The 25,926-nt window shown below is 35.5% G+C and overlaps 1 protein-coding gene across 11 annotated transcripts in view; it reads left to right on the top strand.

The window, feature by feature from the left end:
• The window catches only part of PCNX1 (pecanex 1), a 185,568-nt gene that overhangs the window by 66,648 nt on the left and 92,994 nt on the right, over positions 1–25,926 (top strand). For 4 of the 11 annotated variants that reach the window (XM_087448299.1, XM_014784354.2, XM_014784355.2 and 1 more), the window contains exons 6-8: positions 5,571–7,277; positions 19,188–19,320; positions 24,776–24,960. In XM_087448299.1, coding sequence (XP_087304425.1) covers positions 5,571–7,277; positions 19,188–19,320; positions 24,776–24,960 — 2,025 coding nt within the window. The remainder of the gene's footprint in view (positions 1–5,570; positions 7,278–19,187; positions 19,321–24,775; positions 24,961–25,926) is intronic. The other 7 variants (XM_087448302.1, XM_087448301.1, XM_014784357.2 and 4 more) reach the window with 5 other exon arrangements.

Here is a 25,926-nt window from a genome sequence, read left to right as displayed (position 1 = left end):
TCTATAAATGGTCAGATAGCTTCGTAGGCCGTTATGATCTCTCTCGCAATTACTCAGTCTGCCGTTGTGGAGTGAAGGGGGCCATAAACAATGCGTAAATGAGTGGGCATGGCTGTGTTATGCTAAACTTTATTTCCAAAAACAGGCAGAGAGCATTCTTGGCTTCATGGGCCTTAGTTTGTCAACCCCTGGTTTAGATCTTATTTTAAGCACTTTGTATGCGTTCACCCAGTTAATCTTCACTGTAAGCATTTGAAGTTAATACCATTATTATTCTCACTTTACAGATGAGCATATCATGGCTTAGAGAGACGTTATAAGAAACTTGCCCAGGGGGCTGGCCCGGTGGCATAGCGGTTAAGTGCGCGGGCTCCGCTTCGGCGGCCCAGGGTTCATATGTTCGGATCCTGGGTGCGGACAGACGCACCGCTTGTCAAGCCATGCTGTGGCGGTGTCCCATATGAAGTAGAGGAAATGGGCACGATGTTAGCCCAGGGCCAATCTTCCTCACAAAAAAAAAAAAAGAAGAAGAAAGAAAAAAAAGAAAAGAAACTTGCCCAAAGTCACAGAGCTACAAAGTGGCTGTCTTATAATTGATATCTAGTTTTGAATCATGCTTTTAATTGCTATACTATCCTACTTTCATAGAGTTTTATAACTTGTTTTTATCATGTAGCATTTTTCCATGTAGTTAACATTTAATAGATAGTATCTAGAACTCATTACATGCTGAGCACCATTCTTAGTACTGGAAATAAATCAGTGAACAAACAGACAAAAATGTCTACCCTCTTGTGGCTTCCGTACTATTAGTGTGAGATCATCCTAGTATAAATCAAATATATAGCATATGTAGTAACAGAGAGAGAGGACAGGGAGTGGTGGGGGCTGGGGGAATGGAAGTGTAAAGAGCGTGGTTGAGGGAAAGCCTCGCTGGGAGCCAAGACCTGAGGAGGTGCAGCAGTGAGCTGTCAGGATATGTGGGGGAGGGGCTCGCTCCATGCAGAGGCGACAGCATAGGTAGTTGTCCTAAAGTAGGAACATGCCTGTCAGCTTTCAGAAGTATGGCTGGTGCGGTGTAAGTGAGGGGACAAATTATATAGTCTTGTAAGCCATTTTAAAGATTTTTGTTTTAATACCCAGTGAGATGAGGAACTGCTAAAGGGTTTTGAGCAGAGGAGTGTCCTGATTTGTGTTACATTTTAACAGAATCACTGCTGCTCTTATGTTGAGAATATATTAAAAGGGGCGAAGTCTGAAGCTGGGAGCTCAGTTAGCAGATTATTGCAGTAATCCAGGGCACAGATCGGGGTAGTAAGAGGTTGTCTGACTGTGTGTAGAAGATGTTAATGAGAGGATATATTGGTGCTGATGGATTTGGATATATCATGTGAGAGAAATCATAATCATGGATGACTAAGGTTTTGAGGTTAAGCAATGGGAAGGATGGAGTCCCCATTAACTGAAAGGGGGAAGACTGAGAAGGAGCAGATTTCGGGGTAGGGAGAGCATGGAGGAGGGTAAGAGAGGGAGTTGTTTTGGACATATAAGGTATGAGACGCTGTTAGACTTCTAAGTGGCAATAATTAGTAGATAATTAGATAGGTCTGGATTTCAAGTAAGACGTCTGGGTTGAGATTTTAAATTTAGGAGTTATCAGTGTATAAATACCAAAAAAATTCAGTCATTTCAACTGTGGGTTTGGGTTATCATGAAGTTCATAAACTAACAGGGCAAGCCCCCATGGTGAGTAGGCCTGGAGTTTGTTAGGTGGCCTGGCCCCCTGATCCGAATTGGTGTTGGTCTTGGCTACGGTTTGGCACCACCTAGTGGCAGTTGTTCATTCTAGCTTAAATATCAGTTGGGGCTCTTCTCGTTCTCTGTCTGGTTTGGATTTATAGGACAGTGACCTTTAGTTAGTTGGTTAGCACTTGATTAGTTGACACGCGTTTTATTGACACGATTCAGGGTGATTGGGAGAAAACTGAGGGTGTGGGGATGTGTCTTCTACTTTTTCACTTCTAAGTAGGGATTATCTCCAGTTTCCCTCTCCAGCCTCAGTCATGTCTTCACTACTCCAGATCAAAACTCTCGCCCATCCCCATATGAGTATGGGGGCTGGGTAGAAGATGAAGGAACTAGTTACAAGTATTTCTGAATTTAGGTATCACGGGGCCAGAAAACTGCATGGGATCTCAAGAGAGAGTGTAGATAGAAAAACGAGAAGTTCCAAGGATTGAGCTCTGAGCCACTCTGGTTTAATAAGTCCAGGAGAGTAAGGAGGAACAACTGGTGAGATAGAGAAGTGTCGCATCCCAGTGTTTCCAGGAGAGTGGAGTGATCAGCTTTGTTAAGCGTTGCTGATAAGGTCAAGTGGTGGTAGACTGAGACTTGGACCATTGGATGTAACAGTGTGGAGGTCATTGGTGACCTTGATAAGCACGATGTCAGTAGAGTGGTTTTGGGATACTCAGAGAATTAGAGGAGAAAGAATTGAAAACAGTGAATGTAGACTTCTCTTTTAATGAATTTATGTAAAGGGGGTCAGAGACATAAGGTGATACCTAGCAGGGGAAGTGAGGAAAAGGAGAGATTTGGATTTTCTAAGAATATGTAAGAGAAATAACAGCATGTTTTTATAATTGATGGAGATGATTCAAAAGAGAGAAGGAAAATAAGATTTTTGTTTATAAAAGTAATATATGTTAATTTTAAAAAATATAGTTAAGTATGAAGAAGAAAATAATTCACACTTTTGCCACTGAGGTAACTGTTAATATTTACTGGGTGTATCACTTTTTTTTCTTATTTTTTTTTATTGTGATATAATTCACATACCATAAAATTCACCCTTCTAAAGTATACAATTCAGTGGTTTTTACTATTTCACAAGATTGTGCACCCATCACCACTATCCAATTCCAGAACATTTTCATCACCCTAAAAAGAAACCCATACCCATTACACTCCCCATTTCCTCCTTCAACTAGCCCCAAGCAACCACTAATCTATTTTCTGTCTCTATGCATTTGCCTATTCTGGACATTTCATATAGATGGAATTATGTGGTTTTTTGTGTCCGGGGTCGTTCACTTAGCGTGTTGTAGCATGTGTCAGGAGTTTAAGACTAAATATGGTGTATTACTTTTACCATTCCTACAAACACACACGTATACCCTTTCTAACTCTTACAGATTGGCATCATACTTTTTATATAGTGCTGTCTTTTTCACTTAGGTATTTTCTCATATTATTACGTAATTGAAAACATTTTTAGTTCCTGCATGATGTTATTAATAGTATAATTTATTCAACCTTTTTTTATTGGACATTGTTATACTTTTAAGAAGTTTTATAACAACCTGACATGAACAACTTTTTGCTAAAACCTTATACGCATATCTGATTTTATCCTTTAGCAGCAATTTCTGGAAATAGATTACTGACCATGGATGAGTATACTTTTTGAAGGCTTTCAGCCATATCACCAGATTGCTTTAGTTATGCCAGTTTGCACCACGATGAGCAGTATGTGAGCATGTCTGTCCTATCCTAAACACTGCTAGTAGTAATCACTGAAGAAAAGTTCAGTTATATGAAAAATAATATTTCTGTGTTGATTTGAGCCTGTCTTTGAGTATATTGCTACCAGTAAGAAAAATGTCTAAGAAAGTATATTTACTTGAAAATTTCCTAAAACTACTTAAAGTTCTTCCTGACAAAATTAAAGTTTTTTTATGGTATATTTATTTAGCAACATTGAAAAAAGTGCATGTATTAAAGTTTGAGTGTGTCTTTTAAAATGAAAGACTTAAATTTCTGCTCTATTAATGTCTTAGAAGGGTCTTGGTTTTGATCATTAGCATTTTTTAAAAAGTCTTTTGTTGTGTATTAGAATTGGTGATTTTCAGCTACTTGTTCAGTTAAGTTTTCATTCTGTAAAATTCAACCTTGAAATGTGAATATCACACCATTGCATAATTTTTAGAGATATATAGAGAGTTTTTAGAAATAACTTTATAATTTAATATTACATAAAAGTAAATACAGTACTAACTTTTAAGTTTTAGTATTTAAAGACTATATTAAGAATATATTTATATATAATATATTTATATATTTATATTATTAATATATATTAATATATAAATAATATATAATATATATATTAATATTTATATATTATATATAAATATATTAAGAATGTATATAGTGAATATAAGAACCCAAGTGTAGTGGCAGCTGTTTTGAACAAATGATAAAGAACATAGATTTTACTTATCTTGAAGACTTTATAAAACATAAGATAAAGCCTAATAGGTCATTTATAAATCACAGTTTATATGGTACATTCTAGAGGCTGTCTCTAAGTTTTTAATTCCTTAAATCTAATCTAGATCTAGATTTTTTTTAAGTATGTAAACATCTCTAGTAATTCATTCTTATTTCATATTAATCTTAGGGAAAAATGTATGCTTTTATTAAGATTCTACTGGGAAGAGTCTGACTTAACTACAGAATCTGTTATTGTATTTTATTATGCAGTTATGACAAATAAGACAATAATTTTTCTTTTTATTGAACTAACAGCAGAGTCAGCTATTCTTGTCTGTCAGAAAGTATAAAAAAATTAGCTATCGTGCAATTTGGTTGTCATGCTATATTTCAAGATAAATTACAATGTAGGAAGGTAGGTAGATGGATTTATTTATAGTTATATCTGCATACATACTGTATGTGGTAACTCAAGTCACTAATCACTGTCCTGAATGGAGGGTTAAAGGAATGGTCTTACAGATATAGAGGGATATGTATTTTTTTCATGAGACGTTTTGTAATTGTTGCATCAACGATGAAAGAGAAAATGCAGTATTTTGCCCTGTAATTATTGCTTTAATCTTTTCAACCATTATGAATAGCAGGCTGTCTTGCATCGTTATATCACATCTTGTTTAGGCATTGGTCAGCCAGCCTTTCAGCTTTTTTTCTGTTTCTGATTACTCGAGGTTTTTTGTTGAATTATAAAATAATCATATCATTTTTTTTCAAAAAGATTTTTGTATTGTGTTAGTGAGGTAAAGTAATGATAGCTGTTGTTAATTGTGCCAGGCATTGTGTAAACAACATATGTCAATAACTCAGTTATTCCGTGGTATGTACTACTCAGTGAGACTGATATTGTATTTACAGATGAGGATGCAGAGGCTTAGAAAGATGACCCAAGGTCACTCAGTAAGTTAGAGACAGAGCTCACATAAAAGTCTAGGTCCATTTTGAATATAATCTTTTGTTGGCTCTTATTTTATTTTTGATAGTCTATAGAAGTTTTTCTGAGGCCAATCGAAGATTTGAAAGTTCAGTTCATTCCATTAGTAGAATGCTTTCTTTGTGCAGCTGTGAAATAGAAACCAGCTCTTTTGAATGACTGGCCAACTGTTATTCAGTGAACTACTTGAGAAATTGTTTATACTTGATTTACTGTATAATGCTGTGAAGTCTTTCCATTGTTAACCAGTAGAAAAGCAGATCATAGATTTGTGTTAACATTTTCAAATATGTGTTTGAAACAGATTTGGCAACTGATCGGAAGCTCTTCCGTCTGGTCTCCAATGATTCCTTCATCTCCATTCAGCCTTCCTTATCCTCTTGTGGACAGGACTTACCAAGGGACTTCAGCGACAAAGTAAGCCTTCCAAGTCACAGCCACCACCACCACATTGATCAGTCTCTGTCCAGCGCCTGTGACACCGAAGTAGCTTCTCTCGTCCCCTTACATTCACACTCTTACAGGAAAGATCACCGGCCGAGAGGTGTACCACGGACTTCTAGCTCTGCTGTGGCTTTTCCAGACACTTCATTGAATGACTTCTCTCTGTATCAGCAAAGACGTGGGTTAGATCCAGTTAGTGAGTTAGAATCTTCCAAGCCTCATTCTGGATCCAAAGAATCCTTGGTGGAAAATTCTTGTTTATCTGGGGAATTTCAGCTTGTTGGTGAGCTGAAAAACAGTAGTTCTCAGCCACCTACAAAAAGTGGGAAGAGCAAACCTTTGAAAGCAGACAAAAGCATGGACAGCTTGAGGAGCCTGAGCACGCGGAGTAGTGGGTCAACAGAGAGCTATTGCAGTGGAACGGACCGGGACACTAACAGTACTGTCAGCAGCTATAAAAGTGAACAGACCAGCTCAACTCACATAGAGAGCATCTTGTCGGAGCATGAGGAGTCGCCTAAAGTAGGAAAGAAAAGTGGTAGGAAAAAAGAGTGCTGTGCTGACCCAGAGGACAGGAGTAGCTGTACCAGTGACAAAAGGACTAGTAGTGAAAAGACTGTCTTGGAAATGAGTACAAATAGTGGGGTTCAAGAGGCCAAGGATTCTAATACCTCTGATAACATGACCAATCAGAGAGGTCTCAGCACCTCTGCATCTGAAGAAGCCAATAAAAATCCCCATGCAAATGAAGTCACTTCCCAGGGGGACCAGCCACTTGGGAAAACTGCTGAAAACAAAGAGGAGCAGGGTGATAAGTCAGTTGTTTCAGTGGACTCAAAAGTTGGTAAAGACGTTGAAGGAAAGCAAAAAGAAGGGGACGTACGACCTAAATCTTCTAGCTTAATCCACCGGACAGCCTCTGCCCATAAATCAGGCAGGAGACGGACAGGAAAAAAACGGGCCAGCAGTTTTGATTCAAGTCGGCATAGGGACTATGTTTCCTTTCGAGGCGTTTCTGGTACCAAGCCACACAGTGCTATATTCTGTCATGATGAGGACTCTAGTGACCAAAGTGACTTGAGCAGAGCATCAAGTGTTCAGTCTGCTCACCAGTTCAGCAGTGACAGCTCTTCTAGCACCACTTCTCATTCGTGTCAGTCTCCTGAGGGCAGATACAGTGCTCTCAAGACCAAACACGTCCCTAAAGAAAGGGGCACCGACCCTGAGCATGCACACAAAGCCCATTTGGGTCCTGAAGGAACTGGCAAAAAGCGGACAGCACGTCGGACTTCCAGCACAAACAGTGCCAAGACCAGGGCGCGAGTGTTGAGCCTGGACAGCGGCACGGTAGCGTGTTTGAATGACTCCAGCAGGCTGATGGCACCCGAAAGTGTAAAACCCTTAACCACTTCAAAATCAGATCTCGAGGCCAAAGAGGGAGAGGTGCTAGATGAGCTATCTTTATTGGGACGGGCTTCCCAGTTAGAGACAGTCACTCGATCTAGGAATAGCTTGCCAACCCAGGTTGCATTTCCTGAAGGTGAAGAGCAAGACGCAGTCAGTGGAGGTAAGTAAATTACAGGAAGAGATTTCCCCAAGAGTCACTGCAATTTTTGGTTCTTTTGATTAGAGTAGTCCTTATTAAAGTATGCTTTGTGTTAATATCGCCTCTTCCACTATGTTATTAAAAGAAACTTTCTTCCATGAAGAAGGACATGGTTATCTTAGAAAGGGTTTTGGTATGAACATCAAGAAAATATTTTTTCAATTGTATTATTTGGATCTATCAATTTGTTCTTGATGGCATTCACCTTTTCTAAGCCAGTTGCCGCCTTAGTGTTTTACCAGGAATAACAAAAATTGGTCCTCTTCCTTCTCTGTACAACAATAGCAACAACAAAATGTAGAATTTTATTAGAGCACCAGACCATTTTTTTGTCATCTCTTATACAGTGTGTGTCACTGAACTTTCAGAATTAGATCACTCAACTCGTTATGTAAGATTTTTCCAAATATACTTTAGCCCTGACTGTGTACTTTGAGAACTTGTGGCTCTTTTTTGTCTGTCTCTTTGGTTTTATTTCTTGCTTACTCAAGTTTCAGGGATTAAGAACATTTTATTTTTTCTTTATCTTCAAACTTTTCTTAAAGTTTATTAAATCGATGTTTGTAGTGTATATTGACATTTAATATCCATTAATGGATATATGATGCTCCCTATGATAACAGTAATGGTGTTTTGGTTAAAGTAATAGCTTAGTTATTTCAGGTTTATGGGAAATTGTGCAAAATTCAGTGGGTGATTCTATATTATCTGTGTATGTTGGCCATTTTGTTATTTCAGAGTTATTTCTTGCTCTTTCCTCCTGCCCAGAATAGTTTGTTTATTCTGTTCTTCTGGTTATTACAGAATCTGGGTCTTGAACAGAATCAGAATGAAGTCTGCTGGAAGCACTGTAGCTTTTTTTATCTTCTACCCCCATTCCCTTTATTCAAGCTTATATCTTTCAAGTTTATAGTCTGTTAGTGTAGTAACGTTCAATCTCTTATTAAAAGTTAAGCTGAATTTTTTGTGTGTACAAACGTTCTGAAACACAAGGAACATGGTTTTTCTCTCAAAGAATTCTAATTTCACCCAGAGTTATTTTAAAAGTCCATATTGTGGTAAACATTCTCTTGTTTCTTTTCATAAACGTTCTCTTGTTTCTTTTGGTATAGTTTCTAACAAAGATTAATTTCTAAAAGGAATGGAAAAAATGATCTTTAGTACCTAAGGAAGAAAATATTCTATCAAACTTAAATGTTGAGAACTAATTATACCTGAGATGATTATAACCATTTGGTGACAATATAGTAATTAAATTCCCTTGAGTCTTTGATGTGATTATCATTCTATTTTTTTATGGAAAAGCTGAAATGCCTTTTAGTGATTTCCTATGCAAATCATATCAAATTTGTTCATGACTTGCAAGAAACCATTGGATTTTAGCTTAATTTTTAAAGTTGTCATTAAAATAAATTTTAAGAGTGAACATGCTATGATAGAAGAATATTGCTCTTCTAAATACTGTTGAAATGTAAATACTAAAAAATATGTGCAAGAGCTGTAGTAAATCTGTATGTCTTTGTGTTTGAAATGTCATTTCCTTTTCATAGGCAATGTGGAGTGTTCTGTTTTTCAGGAAAGGTTATGTGGAATGCTTCTCATTGCAGATCTTTGACTAATATGAGCCCTCATTTTTCCAGATTACAGCTTTTGTTTGTGTTCTTATCTTTAAAAAACAAACCAACATGGGCCGGCCCGGTGGCATAGCGGTTAAGTGCGCGTGCTCCTACTTCAGCGGCCTGGGGTTTGCAGGTTCAGATCCTGGGCGTGCACTGACGCAGCGCTTGTTAAGCCATGCTGTGGCGGCGTCCCATATAAAGTGGAGGAAGATGGGCACGGATATTAGCCGAGGGCCAACCTTCCTCAGCAAAAAAAGAGGATGATTGGCAACAGATGTTAGCTCAGGGCTAATCTTCCTCACAAAAAACAAACAAACCATTGAATGTTAATAAGAAAGAAATAATGAACTAAAAGTTTCCGTTCACTTTGATGGAATAAATGTAATAGTCTGTGGGTGGTTAAAAAACATTTTTTGCCAAAAGAAGGCAGTGAAAGGGCTATTTTTTTTTCCTGTTTCTACTTACATTCTTTTTTTTTTTTAATTGATGTTTTAATAGTTTGTAACGTTGTGAAATTTTTGGTTGTACATTTTTGTTTGTCCGTCATCATATACATGTCTCCCTTCACCCCTTGTGCCCACTCTCTACCCCCACTGCCCCTGGTAACCACAATACAGTTTTCTCTGTCCATGTGTTGGTTTATATTCCACAAATGAGTGAGATCATACGGTGTTTGTCTTTCTCTTTCTGGCTTATTTCACTTAACATAATACCCTCCAGGTCCATCCATGTTGTTGCAAATGGGACGATTTTGTCTTTTTTTATGGCTGAGTAGTATTCCATTGTATATATATACCACACCTTGATCCATTCATCAGTCGAGGGACACTGTCCAACGAACCTGAAATCAACAATCCCAAGAGACTTATGCACCCCTATGTTCATTGCAGCATTATTCACTATAGCCAAGAAGTGGAAGCAGCCCAAGTGAAAGGGCTATTTTTATTTGAGCTTCATTGTGTTTGGAATAGAAATAAGAACAAAACTAAACTGCTTAAATATGTTGAGGATTTATATTTAGTTGGTTTTCATCTCATTTTATTAGGGGTTTGTTTGGGCTTCTTGGAAGATTGAAGGTAATGGGATAGGATGTATTTTGGTTGTCAGTACTTAAAAATTACATAGAATCTCAAACACTTGGTAAAGATTTGTTTATATTAGCACTAATTGTTACAGTCCTTTCTGGCAATTTAGAAGACTTCTTTTGGTCTATCTGTTCTACCTTACATACTGTACTCCTGAAGTGTGTCAATAAAACAGAGGATACTGCTTGACCATTTGTATGCCTAGACATAAACCATGAGTAGATAGTACCCTAGTGAATTTAGAAGTGTTATGAGTTCTCCAACAATTTTTTTGTTTTATTTTTAGCTGAATAGTGTTGGTAGCGTGGAAGGATGGAATTTAGGAAATGTACTTTCAAGTACTAAAATAAAATCCTCTAAAATACGAATAATCTAATATAGTGACATGTCATACACCCTTGTTAGTACGTGGGCTCCACTGTAGCCGTGGCCCTAAGAAAGCTGCTTGCCTTCTTTAAGGCTCAGCTTCCTCGTCATAAAGTGGAGATGACCAGAGTATCTGTCTCATAGGGTTCTTGTGAGGATTAAAGGAATTAATAGATGTGAAATGCTTAGAACAGTGCCTGGCACATAGTAAATGCTTAGTAGTGCTGGCATTTCTATTCTGCAGGCTTGTTTGTTATGCTACTCAAATGTATCCTGTCCTGAAAGTAGATGAAAATGACTAAATATAGAAATATATTAGAGATATTCTAATTGTGCTGTTGTGAAAGTCGACAATAGTAAAAACAAAAATAATATCTGAATTCTTAATTTCTTACATAATACCAACAGAAAAACATTTTTATTAACATCTAATCTAGTAATATGGACGTTGATCTTATTTTGACAACAACATGTCATATAACTTATCTTTTGATATTCAGTCACATAACAAGTGATTATTTTTATGACTTCTCACCATTAATCAAATACTTTGGTTAAAATTGGATTTCGTCAATAATGTTCTAGAAAAAAAGTTTTAGATTTAAACTAAGGCATTTTCTTGTTGATCTCTTGTTTTGCATTTAATTTTTCTTTTATAATTATAAAGCATATCTTTAATTTATGAGTAATATTTTAAGAATAAAAAAGTACAAACAAGTTATGTATGATAGAAAAGGGTTTTGTTTTCTAGCCTGCATTGCTTTTCAAAAATCATTTTCTTTTGGGTCGCTTAAACTTATTTACTGCACGAGCCACCAGATTATAAAGAACAGCTAAAATGGAAAGGTTTATATTCACTCTGTTATTTTGTATTTTTTCCTGAATTTCTTAATCTCTGGTTTTCTGTTTGAGAAAATTATTTTAAGTGTAATGTTTGCGTCACTATTCTGTAAGCATTAAATCCTATTATAATATTTTTGTGTTGGGAGCAAAAGATAATCTTTTGTTAAGGGAATATTACTTTATTGAAAGAAAAGCCAAATCTTCTCAATAATTTATGAGGGTTTGTGCCCTCTGTGTAAATTGAAGGAAGGTTGGTTATTTGAACCCAAGTATCATTGAACTTTAGAAAGAAAAGACGAAGACCACAGAGCAGACGAGAACATGTGAGTTAAAGCTTTTGTACGTTAGTAAATAGAGGGACTATAAAATCTAATAAATTAATTTTCTGATCTCCCAGTCCGCATAGCAAGTTAGAAGAAGCAGATTAGTAAAAGGGGATGGGTACTTGTAGAGGCTAAAATAATGACAGCAGAAGAACTACAGTGCTGACACGAAAGGAGAAGCTGGAGTAACCATACAAACCAAAGCAAAAAACACAACGGGGTGGGGTCATTAAATGCAGGGGCAAATTGACTTGTTAATTTTGATATTGTTCGAAGACATCATAGTATCATAATTTAATGCTGCTTTATAGTATAATGGAGTAATGTATGTGTGACTGACTCAGATTCATTAAGGAAAGATTATATTAGTCTATACTGAGAGGAAAGCTTAGACATAAAACCACGTATAGAATGCTCATTAAATGTAGTAAACAGGTTTGGATGCTTCAGTTACTTGGAAAAATTATCTTTTCTTAAAACAGTATCAAGCAAAGAGATATTTATTGATGAGATAAATAAGGGTTTGTATATAGAATTCCCAAAACCAGCCTATGCGTGATTTTTTGTGGTAGGAGCAGACATAGTATTTTTCTTTCTAGCAGCAGTGAAGTTCTAGATAAGGAATCAAACAGTTACATTTTAATACTACCTCTAATTACTAACTGGATACTATTGCAAACCATTAAATCTCTGCCTTAATTTCCTTAATTGTAAAACAGGGATAGTAACTATCTAGGCTTGTCTCAGTTAACTGTCAGACTCTAATAAGCTAGATATGTAAAAGTGCTTTGGAAATTGTGGATTTATTATGAAAACTAATGCACTAATGCCTTTTAATCATTTGTAAGGACGTTTTTCTTTTCAAATATATGTCACTTCAAATATATATTCTTCACTAATGACTTCTTATTAGGTGAATCTCCTGAAAATACATGCAAAATTTGTTTTTAAGTGCACTTTTCTAGGAGAGGGTCCATGTCTTTCATCCTATTTGCAAAGAATTAAAAAGGATTAGGAACCACCTGTGAAAGTAAAACTGTATCATTTAGGAACTGTTCTCTGTGAGTTGTCACTCCAGAGTATCATTTAATTTCTTTCTTTTCTTTTTGGTGAGTAAGATTAGCCCTGAGCTAATATCCATTGCCAATCCTCGTCTTTTTGCTGAGGAAGACTGGCCCTGGGCTAACATCCGTGCCCATCTTCCTCTACTTTGTATGGGTCACCGCCACAGCATGGTGCGTCGGTGTGCGCCTGGGATCCGAACCTGCGAACCCCAGGTGCCTAAGCGGAGCTCGAGAACTGAACTGCTACGCCACCAGGCCGGCCCCTCATTTAATTTCTTGAAAGCATTTCGTCTACCCCACTATATTTGTTTAGCTGCCTGGGATTGTGGGAAATATCAATAAGGATATGTAAATTCTCTTTAACTCAAGACACAGCTAATAGTTTTGTTGTTTGCTGTTTGTTGGTTTACTTGTCAAAAAGTAAAGTAGTCCTTTAAAATGTTTTCACAGATGGAAATTATTTTAATTCAGAATGAATGCTTAGAAGTTGTGTAGTAGATTCTCATTGTTCTTTGGCCTCTCAGAAAATGACGCCTATAAGTATTTGTTTCTCTATGAGAACAAAATCTTTGCATGCTGATGTTAGCATCATCCTTGGCTGACATGGAAAGTAAGAAAGGGAAAAGATGTTTAAAGGGATAAAATGGATTTCATGCCTAGACTAAAATATTTATTTTATTTATTTATTTTAATTTTTGAAAGTTTTTTAATGTATTTTTTCTTTTTTTTTGAAGAAGATTGGCCCTGAGCTAACATCTGTTGCCAGTCTTCCTCCTTTTTTCTCCCCAAAGCCCCTGCAGATAGCTGCATGTCATAGTTGTAATCCTTCTAGTTGCTCTATGTGGGACCCCGCCTCAGCATGACTTGATGAGCAGTGCATAGGTCCGCACCCAGGATCAGAGCCAGTGAACCCCAGGCCACTGCCAAAGCAAAGCGTGGGAACTTAACCTCTGCGCCACCTAACCTTTAGGGCTGGCCCCTAAAATATTTCTTTTAAAAATTTTTTTGGAAAATTGTTTGAATGTTCCTTTCGTCATATAGTAACTTTATTCTTAAGTAAAATAGTTTTTACCTTGAAGAATATTTCCCTGTATCTCAGAATATTTGCATATATCTTTTATTTTTTGGAGATGTACATATACTTACTTGTTTCATACTGTCGTCTTCTTTCTTTAAAGTCTAATTTCCTAATAGCATTTGTGTCTAGTCTGTTTGAGGTGCCAAAACACGTTTTTATTTTCATGATCTTTCCAGTTTTACTCCTTTTCCTGCAATAAACTCTCCCCACTGAAATTAACACTTTTCTTGAGCAGTTTTTTCTGTACTTTTTTTTTTTTTTTTTTTTGGTGAGGAAGATTAGCCCTGAGCTAACATCTGGTGCCAATCCTCCTCTTTTTGCTGAGGAAGACTGGCCCTGGGCTAACATCCGTGCCCATCTTCCTCTACTTTATATGGGACACCGCCACAGCGTCGCTTGACAAGCCGTGCATCAGTGGGCACCCGGGATCCGAACCTGCAAAGCCTAGGCCGCTGAAGCGGAGCGCACATGCTTAACCGCTGGGCCGGCCCTAAATTTTTATTAATTCATTTAATAGCAATTGAGCAGTCACAAGAGGCCAGTCATAGCAGTATATAACAACTAGAAGGTCACTTCTTAGGTGTGAATCCTTCCACTAAGCAATCAGCTGTATGATTGACATCATTTTTAAGTGGCATCTTTTTCTGTACATATTTATGTTCATAACTTTCCAATTTTTGAGATAGAATATAGACAACCCTTACCTCCTACCTCACCAAACTTTGCTCTTTTGTGTGTCCCAGCCATGCTGAGAGTATTTTAGTGCCTTTAATGCTTTCCCTGTTTTCATTCACAGAGTAAAACAGACTAATAGTCTGTTGTTTCAATACCCCCATATAAAAATAAATAGTTGCTCTAAAATAATTCAATATAGAATGCTTAGAATTTTTCTTAACTCAGTGAAGTAAATGGGAAGTAACTCCTGAGGTGGGAGGTGTGTATTGTGGGTTTTATTTTCTTTTGGATCTTTTGGAATAGATCAGATCACAGCTGCGTGACATATCTTAGGATATCTGTGCATTTTGCATGAACTGCCCTTAGGCACCTAATAATGTTTAAACTCAATTGAATGATTCTGTCACTACCTCAGATGTAAAGAGATAAATTATCTGAAGTTCTCTCTTAAACTTGCTGTGATTGTAATAGTCTGAAAGTTTTCTCCACGCTAAGAAATGATTAGGAAGTCAAGACTCTTGTAATTAAAAAAATAATAATAATAATATGCCGGGGCCGGCCCCGTGGCATAGCAGTGAAGTGCATGCTCTCCGCTGTGGTGGCCCGGGGTTTGCAGGTTGGGATACCAGACTTGCACCGATGCACCGCTTGTCAAGCCATGCTGTGGCGGCGTCCCATATAAAGTAGAGGAAGATGGGCACAGATGTTAGCCCAGGGCCAATCTTCCTCAGCAAAAAGAGGAGGATTGGCACCAGATGTTAACTCAGGGCTAATCTTCTTCACAAAAAAAAAGCTAAAAAATTCACAATTGTCTAAATAAATGTCCTTGAAAGGATTTTCTGTCTTGTCATTCATGGTTTTTGAATCACAGAATGTTTGTGATTTTTTTTCTCCTTTACCTACTCATGCATAAAATTTAGTTGTACCTAGAGTGCTAAATTTTCACTATTTGCATTTTATGGTCTTATTATATTAGTTAATTTCATTGTTTTGTGAGGAGATATTGGGTTTTAAGCAGTGTCAACTTCAAAGACAGATTTCAAAGTGTTTTCTCCCTTCTGTCTGGTTCCGTAGTTAAAAGATTTTGTTTTATTTTGTTTTCTTTCTCTTATAAAGTTAAAGGATTCAAAATTACTGCAATTGGATTGCGGAAGTGAATTTTCATCAACTATGGCTAAAATTTATGTGACTGAATATGCTTACAGTAAATTATTTTAAGCTTTAAAGACACTTTTCTTTCCTTTGCTCTAACAGGACTGGACCCCCTCTGGACCCTATTCCAAATAGAGATGTTCTCTATAAGTAGCACGTTCCCAAGGGGCGTGGTTTACTCTTATTTGTTGTGACTATAACTTATAGCATAGTGTTTTCAGTTGAATAGGTACTCCTAGCCACTGTTAAAGTAATTGCTATAGTAAACATTGAAAATTGTTTTAGCATTAGATATTTATACCCTGAATGTTACAGAGGACAACATAGGCAGTAATCATAGCTCCATTTTGATAATGGAGTTATGTGTTTTAATAGTGGAGCTATGTGTTTGTTCATTGGAGGTCTAAACTTTCATCTTGATGTGTTTCCAAAACTATTTTATTAAGAAAGTAAGTAGTGTTAATATGTAGTTATTTTGCAGATAACAAAATATAAATGGTGTGTTAATAGCAAAAAAAAATGTGTTTTCTGAAGTAGCCAAAGAACATTTTGACTATAAATGGACACGTTAGCTTATCTTTTCATCCCAGTACTATGGAATAACTATTTACTTAACTTTTACTTAAAATTGGCACCATTAAGTCTTCAGTAGGAAGAAGATAGTAAAGAAAGCTGTTTCCTATTTCCCTTCTTCCTATGCTAAGTATTCAGTGATCACTTACTACCTTTATCTAAATCTTTCTGAATAATTTTAGTGCATTTTATGAATTAAATTATCTCTATATGTTATACCTGGGTAAATTTTACTTTGTTATTTTGGTCGAAACGAAATATCTAAAACGAGAGAATGTTTGAAAGTTTCTTAATGAAGCGAATTGACTTGTAAATTTTGCAGTAGTTTGTTACAACAATAGAATAGAAATTTTCAATGTAAGTTCACAAAATAGGTCTTGAATTGAGTTTTTAAAAGAGCGATTTTAAATTACATAACCCGAGTTAACGTTACTGATATCTAAGAACCGTTAACAGGTATACCAGTCACTCATCTAAGTTTTCATGTCTTCCTTCAAGTGGTTTGTTTTCTCCGTCATCCGATGACTGCCCTGCCAATATATGTTCTCCTTTGTGACAACGCTGGTTCCAGTTTCCTTTTATTGAGGTCATGGTTGTCGGGAATAGGCAAAGCACACAATATGCTTCGTAGATTGTGGTGACAAAAAGGAATCCTTGACTTTCTAGATGGGCATTGTCCAACACAACTTTCTGTGATGATGGAAATGTTCTGTATTTGTACTGTCCAGTTATGGTAGCCACTAGCCACATGTAGCTATTGAGCGCTTGAAATGTAGTTTATGAATTCGATAAACTGAATTTTTTTTCTTTTTTTTTTTTATGAGGAATATCAGCCCTGAGCTAACTTCTGATGCCGATCCTCCTCTTTTTTGCTGAGGAAGATTGGCCCTGGGCTAACATCCGTGCCCATCTTCCTCCACTTTATATGGGACACCGTCACAGCATGGTGTGACAAGCGGTGCATCAGTGCACACCCAGGATCCGAACCCCAGGCCACGGAAGCGGAGCGTGCGCACTTAACCTCTTGCACCACTGGGTGGCCCTCTGAATTTTTAATTTTATTTAATTTTAATTAAATAGCCACATATGACTTGTGGCTGTCGTGTTGGACAGTACAGTTCTAGATGACCAGATTTAATCAGCGTCATTTGTTTTCACAGGTGATATATAATTTTTGCATATGTGAACTTTTACATCACAAGTAACAGCTTTTTCAGATTTAAAGGAATTTTCATTATATCTCAGTAAAGCTAGAGAAAAAGAAAAAGAAAAGAAATATTAGCTCAAGGAGTCAAGTTTGATTTGGATCCAAAGCCCCAAAGCCTAATTCTTATTTAGTTGCCTAACTTCAGAATGTCTCTGTAAGTATGTAAGCCGAAAAAGAAATAAGTAATGTAAATAAGGAGTCCTGTAATTTGTGACTTATACTTCTTACTGGCAGAAGCTTGCCAAATGGGTGAAATAATTCTGTGTTTGTCATTCCTTCAATAAAAGAAAACAATGCCTAAAGACAGAGAAGTCCGTGCCTTCTGGAGGTAGTCCGTATATTCCTAATCATTATGGATTAAATGCACAAAAAATATTCACTGGTGTAGCCTGGGCAGGGGATAAAAAGGTAAACATTTAAAAGAATACTTTGGTTATTAAAGTCAACATTCAAACTGATAGAATGGGCTATTGCTAAGCAGAATAATGATTTGAGAATTATTAATGCTTTTAAAATGTCAAGAAGGCTTGCAGTAAAACTGAAATCTAAATATAACATTCTTGATTTTGTAATCCGTTTCATACTTACTAAAAAAGAATTTTAAGATGTTTGGAAAGAATGTTTCTGTACTAAGTTGTTTTGTCTTTATTCATATTTAGTATCAAAATGCCCTTTCTCAAAATCAAAATGATTCCTAAAATATTTAGATCACTAGAAAACAATTGTTTTAAATTCAAATGAATAAACATCATTTTGCATTTTGTTTTAGAAATTCAAATCAGTCAATTAGTATGGTTTTGTAAAATTTTATGTAATTTTATTAAGCCATTGTGATTTTCTCATTGTTGTGCAGTATTTGGTTTTAGTTTGTACTTTACTGCTTTTGGATTAAGTTATGAGTTTCTCTGTTTGCCATTTTGCTGATATTTGCTTCCTGATGTTGAGGGGACTGGTGCTGGGAGCATAGAATTGAATAAAGTTTGATGGCAGCAAACTATTTCACCATTAAGATATATTCATGCTATCTTGAATTGAACATTAAAAAACTAGTTGTGCAACCTAGCAGTCAGTGATTTCATTTAATGCTGCCAAAGGTGTGAGGTAAACTTACTCCTTGGCGTCAGAAATGAAGTACTATCCTTGCTGCTTTTACTGTCCTCATGAGAGTAAGAAACTAATGCCCCGTTCCCATTAGTTGGAACTAACAAATACTGTGCGTTTAAGGCTGACTTAATTAAAGAAGGAATAGAGGAATATGGGACTAAATAAATGAGACCTTTAGAAAAGTATTTGAAACAACAGAGACCTTAAAATAGGAAATTGAGGTTGAAGAGAGGATAATGAGGCTAGATAGTAGATCAAAAACATTATTTTTAAAGAAACAATTATCTTTACATAAATGATGTGCATACTTTTTTTATTTTGCGAGGAAGATCAGCCCTGAGCTAACATCCATGCTAATCTTCCTCTTTTTGCTGAGGAAGACCGGTTCTGAGCTAAAATCTATTGCCAATCCTCCTCCTTTTTTTTCCCCCAAAGCCCCAGTAGATAGTTGTATGTCATAGTTGCAAATCCTTCTGGTTGCTGTATGCGGCCTCAGCATGGCCGGAGAAGCAGTGCATCGGCGCGCGCCCGGGATCTGAACCTGGGCTGCCAGTAGCGGAGCGAGCCCACTTAACCACTAAGCCAGGGGGCCGCACCATGATGTGCATACTTGTGTATTCCCTGATATGATAGATTTTACAGTGGACTTAAGAAAGCGGTTTGGCTCAATTAGACCAGTTCCCTTTATCTTTAAGGGTGGGAAGTCGAGGGAGAGACAAGCTCAGCTGCTATGTACATCTCTGACCTAGGCTCTGATTTGACCTAAGTCTGTCTTGATGCAGCAGCACAGGCCAGCGAGGAGGCGGTGGCATTTCGCCGTGAACGCAGCACATTTAGGCGCCAGGCAGTGCGGCGCCGGCACAATGCAGGGAGTAACCCTACCCCTCCTACATTGCTCATCGGATCACCCCTAAGGTATGGTATTTTAAAATTCCACCAAGTTTAGCTTGCTTGCATGTAACAGACCTTCTAACCTGTTCTATCAGTCCCAAGAAAGCATTTAAATAGCTTTGTTTTTCTTTTTCTTCCAGTCTCTCTCCTATACTTTTAAGCTCTTTAGGCTTTCTCTGCATGTGAACATGAGTCTATTGCATTATGCATGCCTTATGTTGCACTATTTAAACAAAATGATCAGATTGGTTTAGCCAATTTTACATGGTAAAATCAGTTTAGGACAGTTCTAGAAATTTAAGTAGAGGCCTTAGGTCAGCTTTTCATTTTTTTTCTAGTCCAAATTAATATTAATACAAGATCTTTCACCAACATCTTGACAGTATTTAATATGAACAAATATGAACTGAACGGTGAGCTTGTTGAGGAATAACAGATAACTGACCTCAGCTTGATAAGCCAGTTTGATTGTTTTATTTCACAAAAATATGTTTTATTTTGTATTGCTTAAAAACTGATGTCTTATTTCCAATAATCACCAGGACCTAGTAGATAATACAGAACTAAACTATTTAATTTATGGTAAAGTATGGCCAATTGGATATATATATTTATTTGTATGTATTATCTGTGTTGAATTTCTCAACCTCTATAGTGTACTGAACAAAAAACATTTTTAATTTTTTCTAATATTCCTTATTTAGAAAGCATCTATTTATAATGTTGGGAATAATTTTCCATTAACACTTGAGTAGGTGTTTTATTCTCAATTGTGTCAAATCGAATGAGTCTATGTCTTGAATTAGAAATATAAAAATCTATTCAAAAATTTGTGCTTTATTTTAAGAACACAAACGTGGACAAAAATACATCTGCGTGCTTAAGCAAGTGTGTATATTGTACCATATACTTTATTAATCTCTGTGTCCAAAAGCACCATTATCCAAATTATTTTCCTACATTTTAATTTGGAATTCAAAAGGAAGAGCATGTACTGCTGTTGAATGCATGGTGGATTGGGAGAAACAACCCCTTCCCTTGCAAAATCTTGTTCTTGAGAGTAGCAGATTCCTTATTTCTTTATTTTATTTTCCCCTGGAATTTAAGACTTGATTATCTTTCTGGATTTTACATTATAATCAGGAACTTCATCTTTTGGAGGTCATGTTCCTAATTAATCCTGCAGTAACACATAATTCTATAAAAAGTAGTATGGATTAGTTAAACCAATATTTAAAAAGTAAAAATGAGAAGGCACCAGTTAAAAGAAACATTTGGTCTAGAAGCCTTTGCCTTTCGTGAGCCCTCCTCTGCTGCTGCTTCTCCACCCTTTTCTTTGGTCCCTGAAGTAACTTTTCTTTCTGCTGATGGATTTGGGATCTCGTCCCAACCTGCAGAAAAAGCTCAGCATTTCATTTTACTTTTTCTATTTTATGTTTTCTAACCTTTTCTTTTTGGCTCCTTGAATAATTCTTGCCATAGACATCTTCTTTACTTTCTAATTCACTCCGTGTTGATGTTTCTTAAAATCCTTTTTTTAACCTTCTCTTTTTAGTCTTTAAACATTCTTTTATCCTTTGCCATAAGTGAGGCTGCTGGATCCCACTCACCAAACAAATGTAGACAAATCAGCTTTTTTCTCTGCCTGGTGGAATGTTAAAGAACTGTGTTCTAACTCCAGCCAATCATGTAGAAATTCTCCATGTTTTTGTAGGGTTTTAAATACATCACCATTCAAATGAAGATATGGTGTGAAACTTATCTGTAAAGGGTTCACGTTAGCATTTTTGGAAAGTAGTCTTCCGTTAGTCAGCTTGTGCATTTGTAGATGTTCCAGGATATTTCCAGTACAAAAGTTGCATGTATCTTAAGTAGGCTGACTTCATCATGGATGAAATAAGAAAAAATGTAGCTGTGAGGAAATAGGAGAAACACCAATTTAATAAAATCATCTTTTTTAATTGCAAAAATAATCAGGTAAAGTATATTGGTGTTAATTCTCAGTGTGACTAACGTAATAATCTCATCTTTAAATTTAGGATGGCATGGTCGTGCAAAACTTGAAAAACTTGTTTGTCAAAAAGAAATGGAATAGGTGTGATAATTGCAATTACTATATAAATACTAGTAAAATCTACTAACATTTTAAACTTTAATAAATAGTTTAAGTAATTGACAATCTAAAAAGCAACCTGGTAAAATATATGTTATTTTACCCAAGGATTGAGAGTAAATCATCAAATTTCCTCACAAAGAGGATTTGCGTATATTTTTTATGCTTGTTAGAATATCCTGTTGCAGAATTATTTTTAAAAGTATTTTTTTCGTTGTTAGCTTTGTAGGTAGGTTTTGTAGGCCTTTGCTAGCTCTTCCCAATGACTAGAGATAAAAGCAAAGATGAATATTTTAAAATTTTATAATACTAATATTAAGAGTTAGTTCTGTATTTATCTATGTTTATCAACCTAAATGCGATATCTTTTAGAACTCTAGTTAATGGACTGGAATGAAAAGAAATCATCAGTGCATTTTGGGGAAGAGAAAAAGCTTTAGTGTATTATATTTATTTTTAAAAGTGTCATAAGATTGAAAGATCTGTAATCAAATAAAAGCATAGTAATAACTGGGAGTCCATGGTTAGGAATCCATACGGATCATTTTTTGGTGCTCAGGAATGAATCCACCAAATATTTGTTGTTTGTGGACTGTGTTCAAGACACTCTTCTGAGTGTTCCCTGGCATCTGGAGATTCATAGCAATAATGTGATTATGCTCTCCGAGTTTACTTTTTAGTTGGGGAGACACATACAAAGATAACTAACAGTATAAGGCGGAATGTGACGAATACTAAATAAGTGGTACAGAGGAAGGAAAGACAAGACCAACTATATTTTTCTATCATTTAAATTAGAAATGTTAATTAGTAAGATTGCATGTCAGCGATGCTATTGATAGCGATAGTTATAGACCTAAATTCCTACCTTTCCTTTTGATGTGTTGTAAAATAGTTGCTACCTTTTCTCAGACTGGTATTTAATTCGTACTCTAAAAAGATTAATTCTTGTCAATTATTAGTTAGCTTAAGGTAAATTACAGCCCTCCAGAAATAGTTTTTCTAACAATTTCTGCAAAAATGACAGGCTTTTTTGTTGTTTTTGAAGGATTTTGAAAACAGAAATTCAAGGGGCTTAAACATTTTATGACTAGCTTTTGATGTTCAAAAACTTGACTTTTACAACCACATAGATTTTGGCTATTTCCTTCGTTTCTTTATTCTGGAGTTGATTTTCATGCATTGCCTAATATTTTGAAAACTTTTTGTATATTTGGGGATGTTGAAGATTAGTTATTCTCAAATATATTCACATTAAAATACATCTAACTGCCATATAACACCTTTATGACTTTAAGTGAAAAAAATTGATAAAAAAATTTGAGTACATATTCTATAAAATTCTCTGTCTTCTGAATCTGAAGGGAAATAGTACTTGAACTACTCAGAATGTTCTCTTGTGAAATTTGGTCATTTTGGAAGGTTTGTGGATAAGTTTAGGTAGCTTCTGAGGAAGAGTAACAGACTTATTAGATATGTACAGAAGATGCAAAGGTATTTGATTGTATTAGTTCCCAAGACCATCTCTTGATTTATGTCTATTATATAAAGATTCTAGTCCAAAGGAGTTATTAAATGAATACTTTTATAGTTATGGCTTAAAAAAATAATGCCAGTAAGCATTGACAAGTCAACATTTTGCAGGCTTGGTTTTTAAATATGTTACATACATTCCTAAACTTTACTTGAGAGTGTGCTTTTCATTGGCTTTAAAAGAAACCTGAAAAATAAAGGTTCCAGGTAGTGGTGATTAATAGAACTTTCTGTGGTAGTGGAAATATTCTATAATCTAACACTAACTACTAGCTTCTGCCCACTCTGGTAACTTTAAGCTATGGTAGCCGCTAGCTGTGTTTTGTGGCTATTGAGCACTTGAAATGTGGATGGTGACTGAGGAACTAAAAGTTTAGTTACTTTAAAAATAGTCACATGTGGCTGCTGTATCAGGCAGTGTAGTTCCAGAGTGTATTCTATTGCCGTAACCACAGGCTTAAGCAATAATATGCAGTATTTTTTACTTAGTCTTTTATTTCATGGTTATTTCAAATTACACCTCTCTTCACAGTCTGCAGCAGATGAGTTTGTTGTTTTATTGGCATCAGATAAACCATTGCATTGAATTCAAAGTTTAGAGAGAAGCTGATACTCATGAAAATGATAAAGTAACTGAATGAGACCATCCTAAGTAGCATTCTTCTTTTTTTTCCCTAAAAGGTCTAATAATTTTAGTGACAGAATGCAGAGTTTTATTGAGCATCATGTAGAAGATGACAAAATAATTATACTCAAAATATTTTCATGAATTTTATCAGTTTAAATTTGTGTTGTACCAAGAACATTAAAATTCATAGTGTTTTAAAAATGTATATAAAAATATAAAATGAGTTAAGAATAGTTTCTTAATTTTAGATAATTTAGATAATTTTTATGAACAATTTTAATAAATAATAAATTTATAATCACAAAATACTAAGTATTTTAAATATTTATAAAATATAGAAAAGACTATAATATCCCTTGAGAAATTACTGGTTTCCAAATTATTTTAAAAATTTTATAAAATGATGGGTCCTTGTTCATGAAACTCTTATATGAATTGGAAAAGGTAATAACAAAATTGTTAAGGGCACATAATTATTATTAACTAACACCTTCTATATAAAGCCTGTGGCCTTATTTCAGAAATATGTACACTTTTCACAGAAAAAACACTTTATGCATATAAAATATATAGTTTATAACTTCTGCCAGCATCCCAGCAGTCATTTGAGTTTGACTTGGTTGAGTCAGTGTTTGTTTTTCTGGTTCTCTTGCCCTACTTTGTGATTTTCTTTTGATTCAAAATTGTCATCTTGGTTGCATTTGATAAAAATTCTTTTGTTTTCAAGTACTTAGAAATCTTGAGTAATTGTGAATTTGAAATTCCAGATAATTTGAAATAACAATTCTAGAATTATTATTATAAAGTTATGAATAGAAATGCATATTTAACTGAAAAACAGGGTTTATCTGTTGGGGACCAGCTACAACCCATAAATATTTAACGTACTCATGATTCTTCTTTGCTTCTTCCTTTTTCCTTATACTAGAGCTTTGTTGGCTTGAGGTGGAAAAAACTCACAGATTGATTGATTTATATATACATTAAATGTTTACTGTGTTCATCACCATGAATCAGATTTCTAAAGACCAGAATATTTAAGCTGGCAGTATAATCTATGTATTTTACAAAGTTTCTTGGCTCTTTCTTAGGTTACATTGAAAAAGATGTTTTTTTAAATCAGTTTTTTCTATATTGACTTCATTCTAGCTGTTGTTTTCTCTTTTCTTCCCTGTAATGTCTCCCCAATCCATGTTTTTTCCTAGCCTTCAAGATGGTCAGCAAGGCCAGCAGTCCACAGCCCAGGTCAGAGTCCAGTCCCGCCCCCCTTCCCAGGCTGCAGTGCTCAGTGCTAGTGCCTCCTTGCTGGTGAGAAATGGGAGTGTCCACTTAGAAGCGTCACATGACAATGCATCTGCTGTAGGCGGCAGCAGTGTGCACGATGAACTTGGTATGCAGGCCTTATGTAATCTTGGTGATAGAAAACTTGAAAGCAGCAGATAATGGGTGACAATGATTGCAGTTCTTTCTTGAGGTCGATTTGTTTTGGGACTATGCGTAAGAGCACTTTTTATAGAATTTGCCCTGTCTGTAAGGAAAATTTGACTGTTGCTTTTCCTTTTTCTGTTCCTTTCTACTCACATTCTACATTTTCTTTTGAGCATGTCCATTATTAATAGGTAGTTAAAAGTATTAATAAATGTTCATGCTTCAATGTTCTCTTATAATGATTTGGGCAATTCTGTTATTTCTTGGCATTTGTGCCATGTGGGAAAATGTTGATTTTTTAAAAATTATTTTCATTAAACCTTAACTTCTTTCAGTTAATCTGAATGTGCTATGGGAAAGGCAAAAATACTTTCTAATGGTCTATTACTATAGAATCTATATTTCTTTTTAGGTATTCTATATTTCACTTCAGTGTTCATCACCTAAAGTAGGACTTTACTATAATTCTAAATACAGTACTCAGAGGACATTATGGTTCTATACCAATATCAAATTATAACGTTGTAAAGTTTTTTCTTTTTCCTGTTAACACACCTATAAATATAAATAATAAGTTGTTAAGTAGTTAATTCCCAGAGAGGTGGTACAGTTTAAAACCTCAGTAATGCATATCCACTCAAATATCTGTTTTGTGCCTTAAAGACAATATTTTATACTACTTTAGTTTTTATTTCTTTGTACAATTCAGCTTTCTTGTGTTCAGAATGCAGATTAATAACAATTTAAGTAAATATAATGAAGAAGAAAATCTTATTCAGAAATACCCATTTGAAAGCATTACATTTGCTCACCGTGATTTTGTTTATCCGTGTTATAATTGCCGTTCATTTATAAATATGATAATCCAGTTGTTGCTTTGACTAGAAGGATATGTGGTGTAAGGTGCCCAAATTATGTATAATAAAAT

This window comes from Ceratotherium simum, chromosome 24 (assembly GCF_057802395.1).
Source record: "Ceratotherium simum simum isolate JZ-2026a chromosome 24, ASM5780239v1, whole genome shotgun sequence".
NCBI lineage: Eukaryota > Metazoa > Chordata > Mammalia > Perissodactyla > Rhinocerotidae > Ceratotherium > Ceratotherium simum.
The sequence above is the reverse complement of the archived record's forward strand: the minus strand, read 5'-3'. Positions and strand labels throughout refer to the sequence as shown.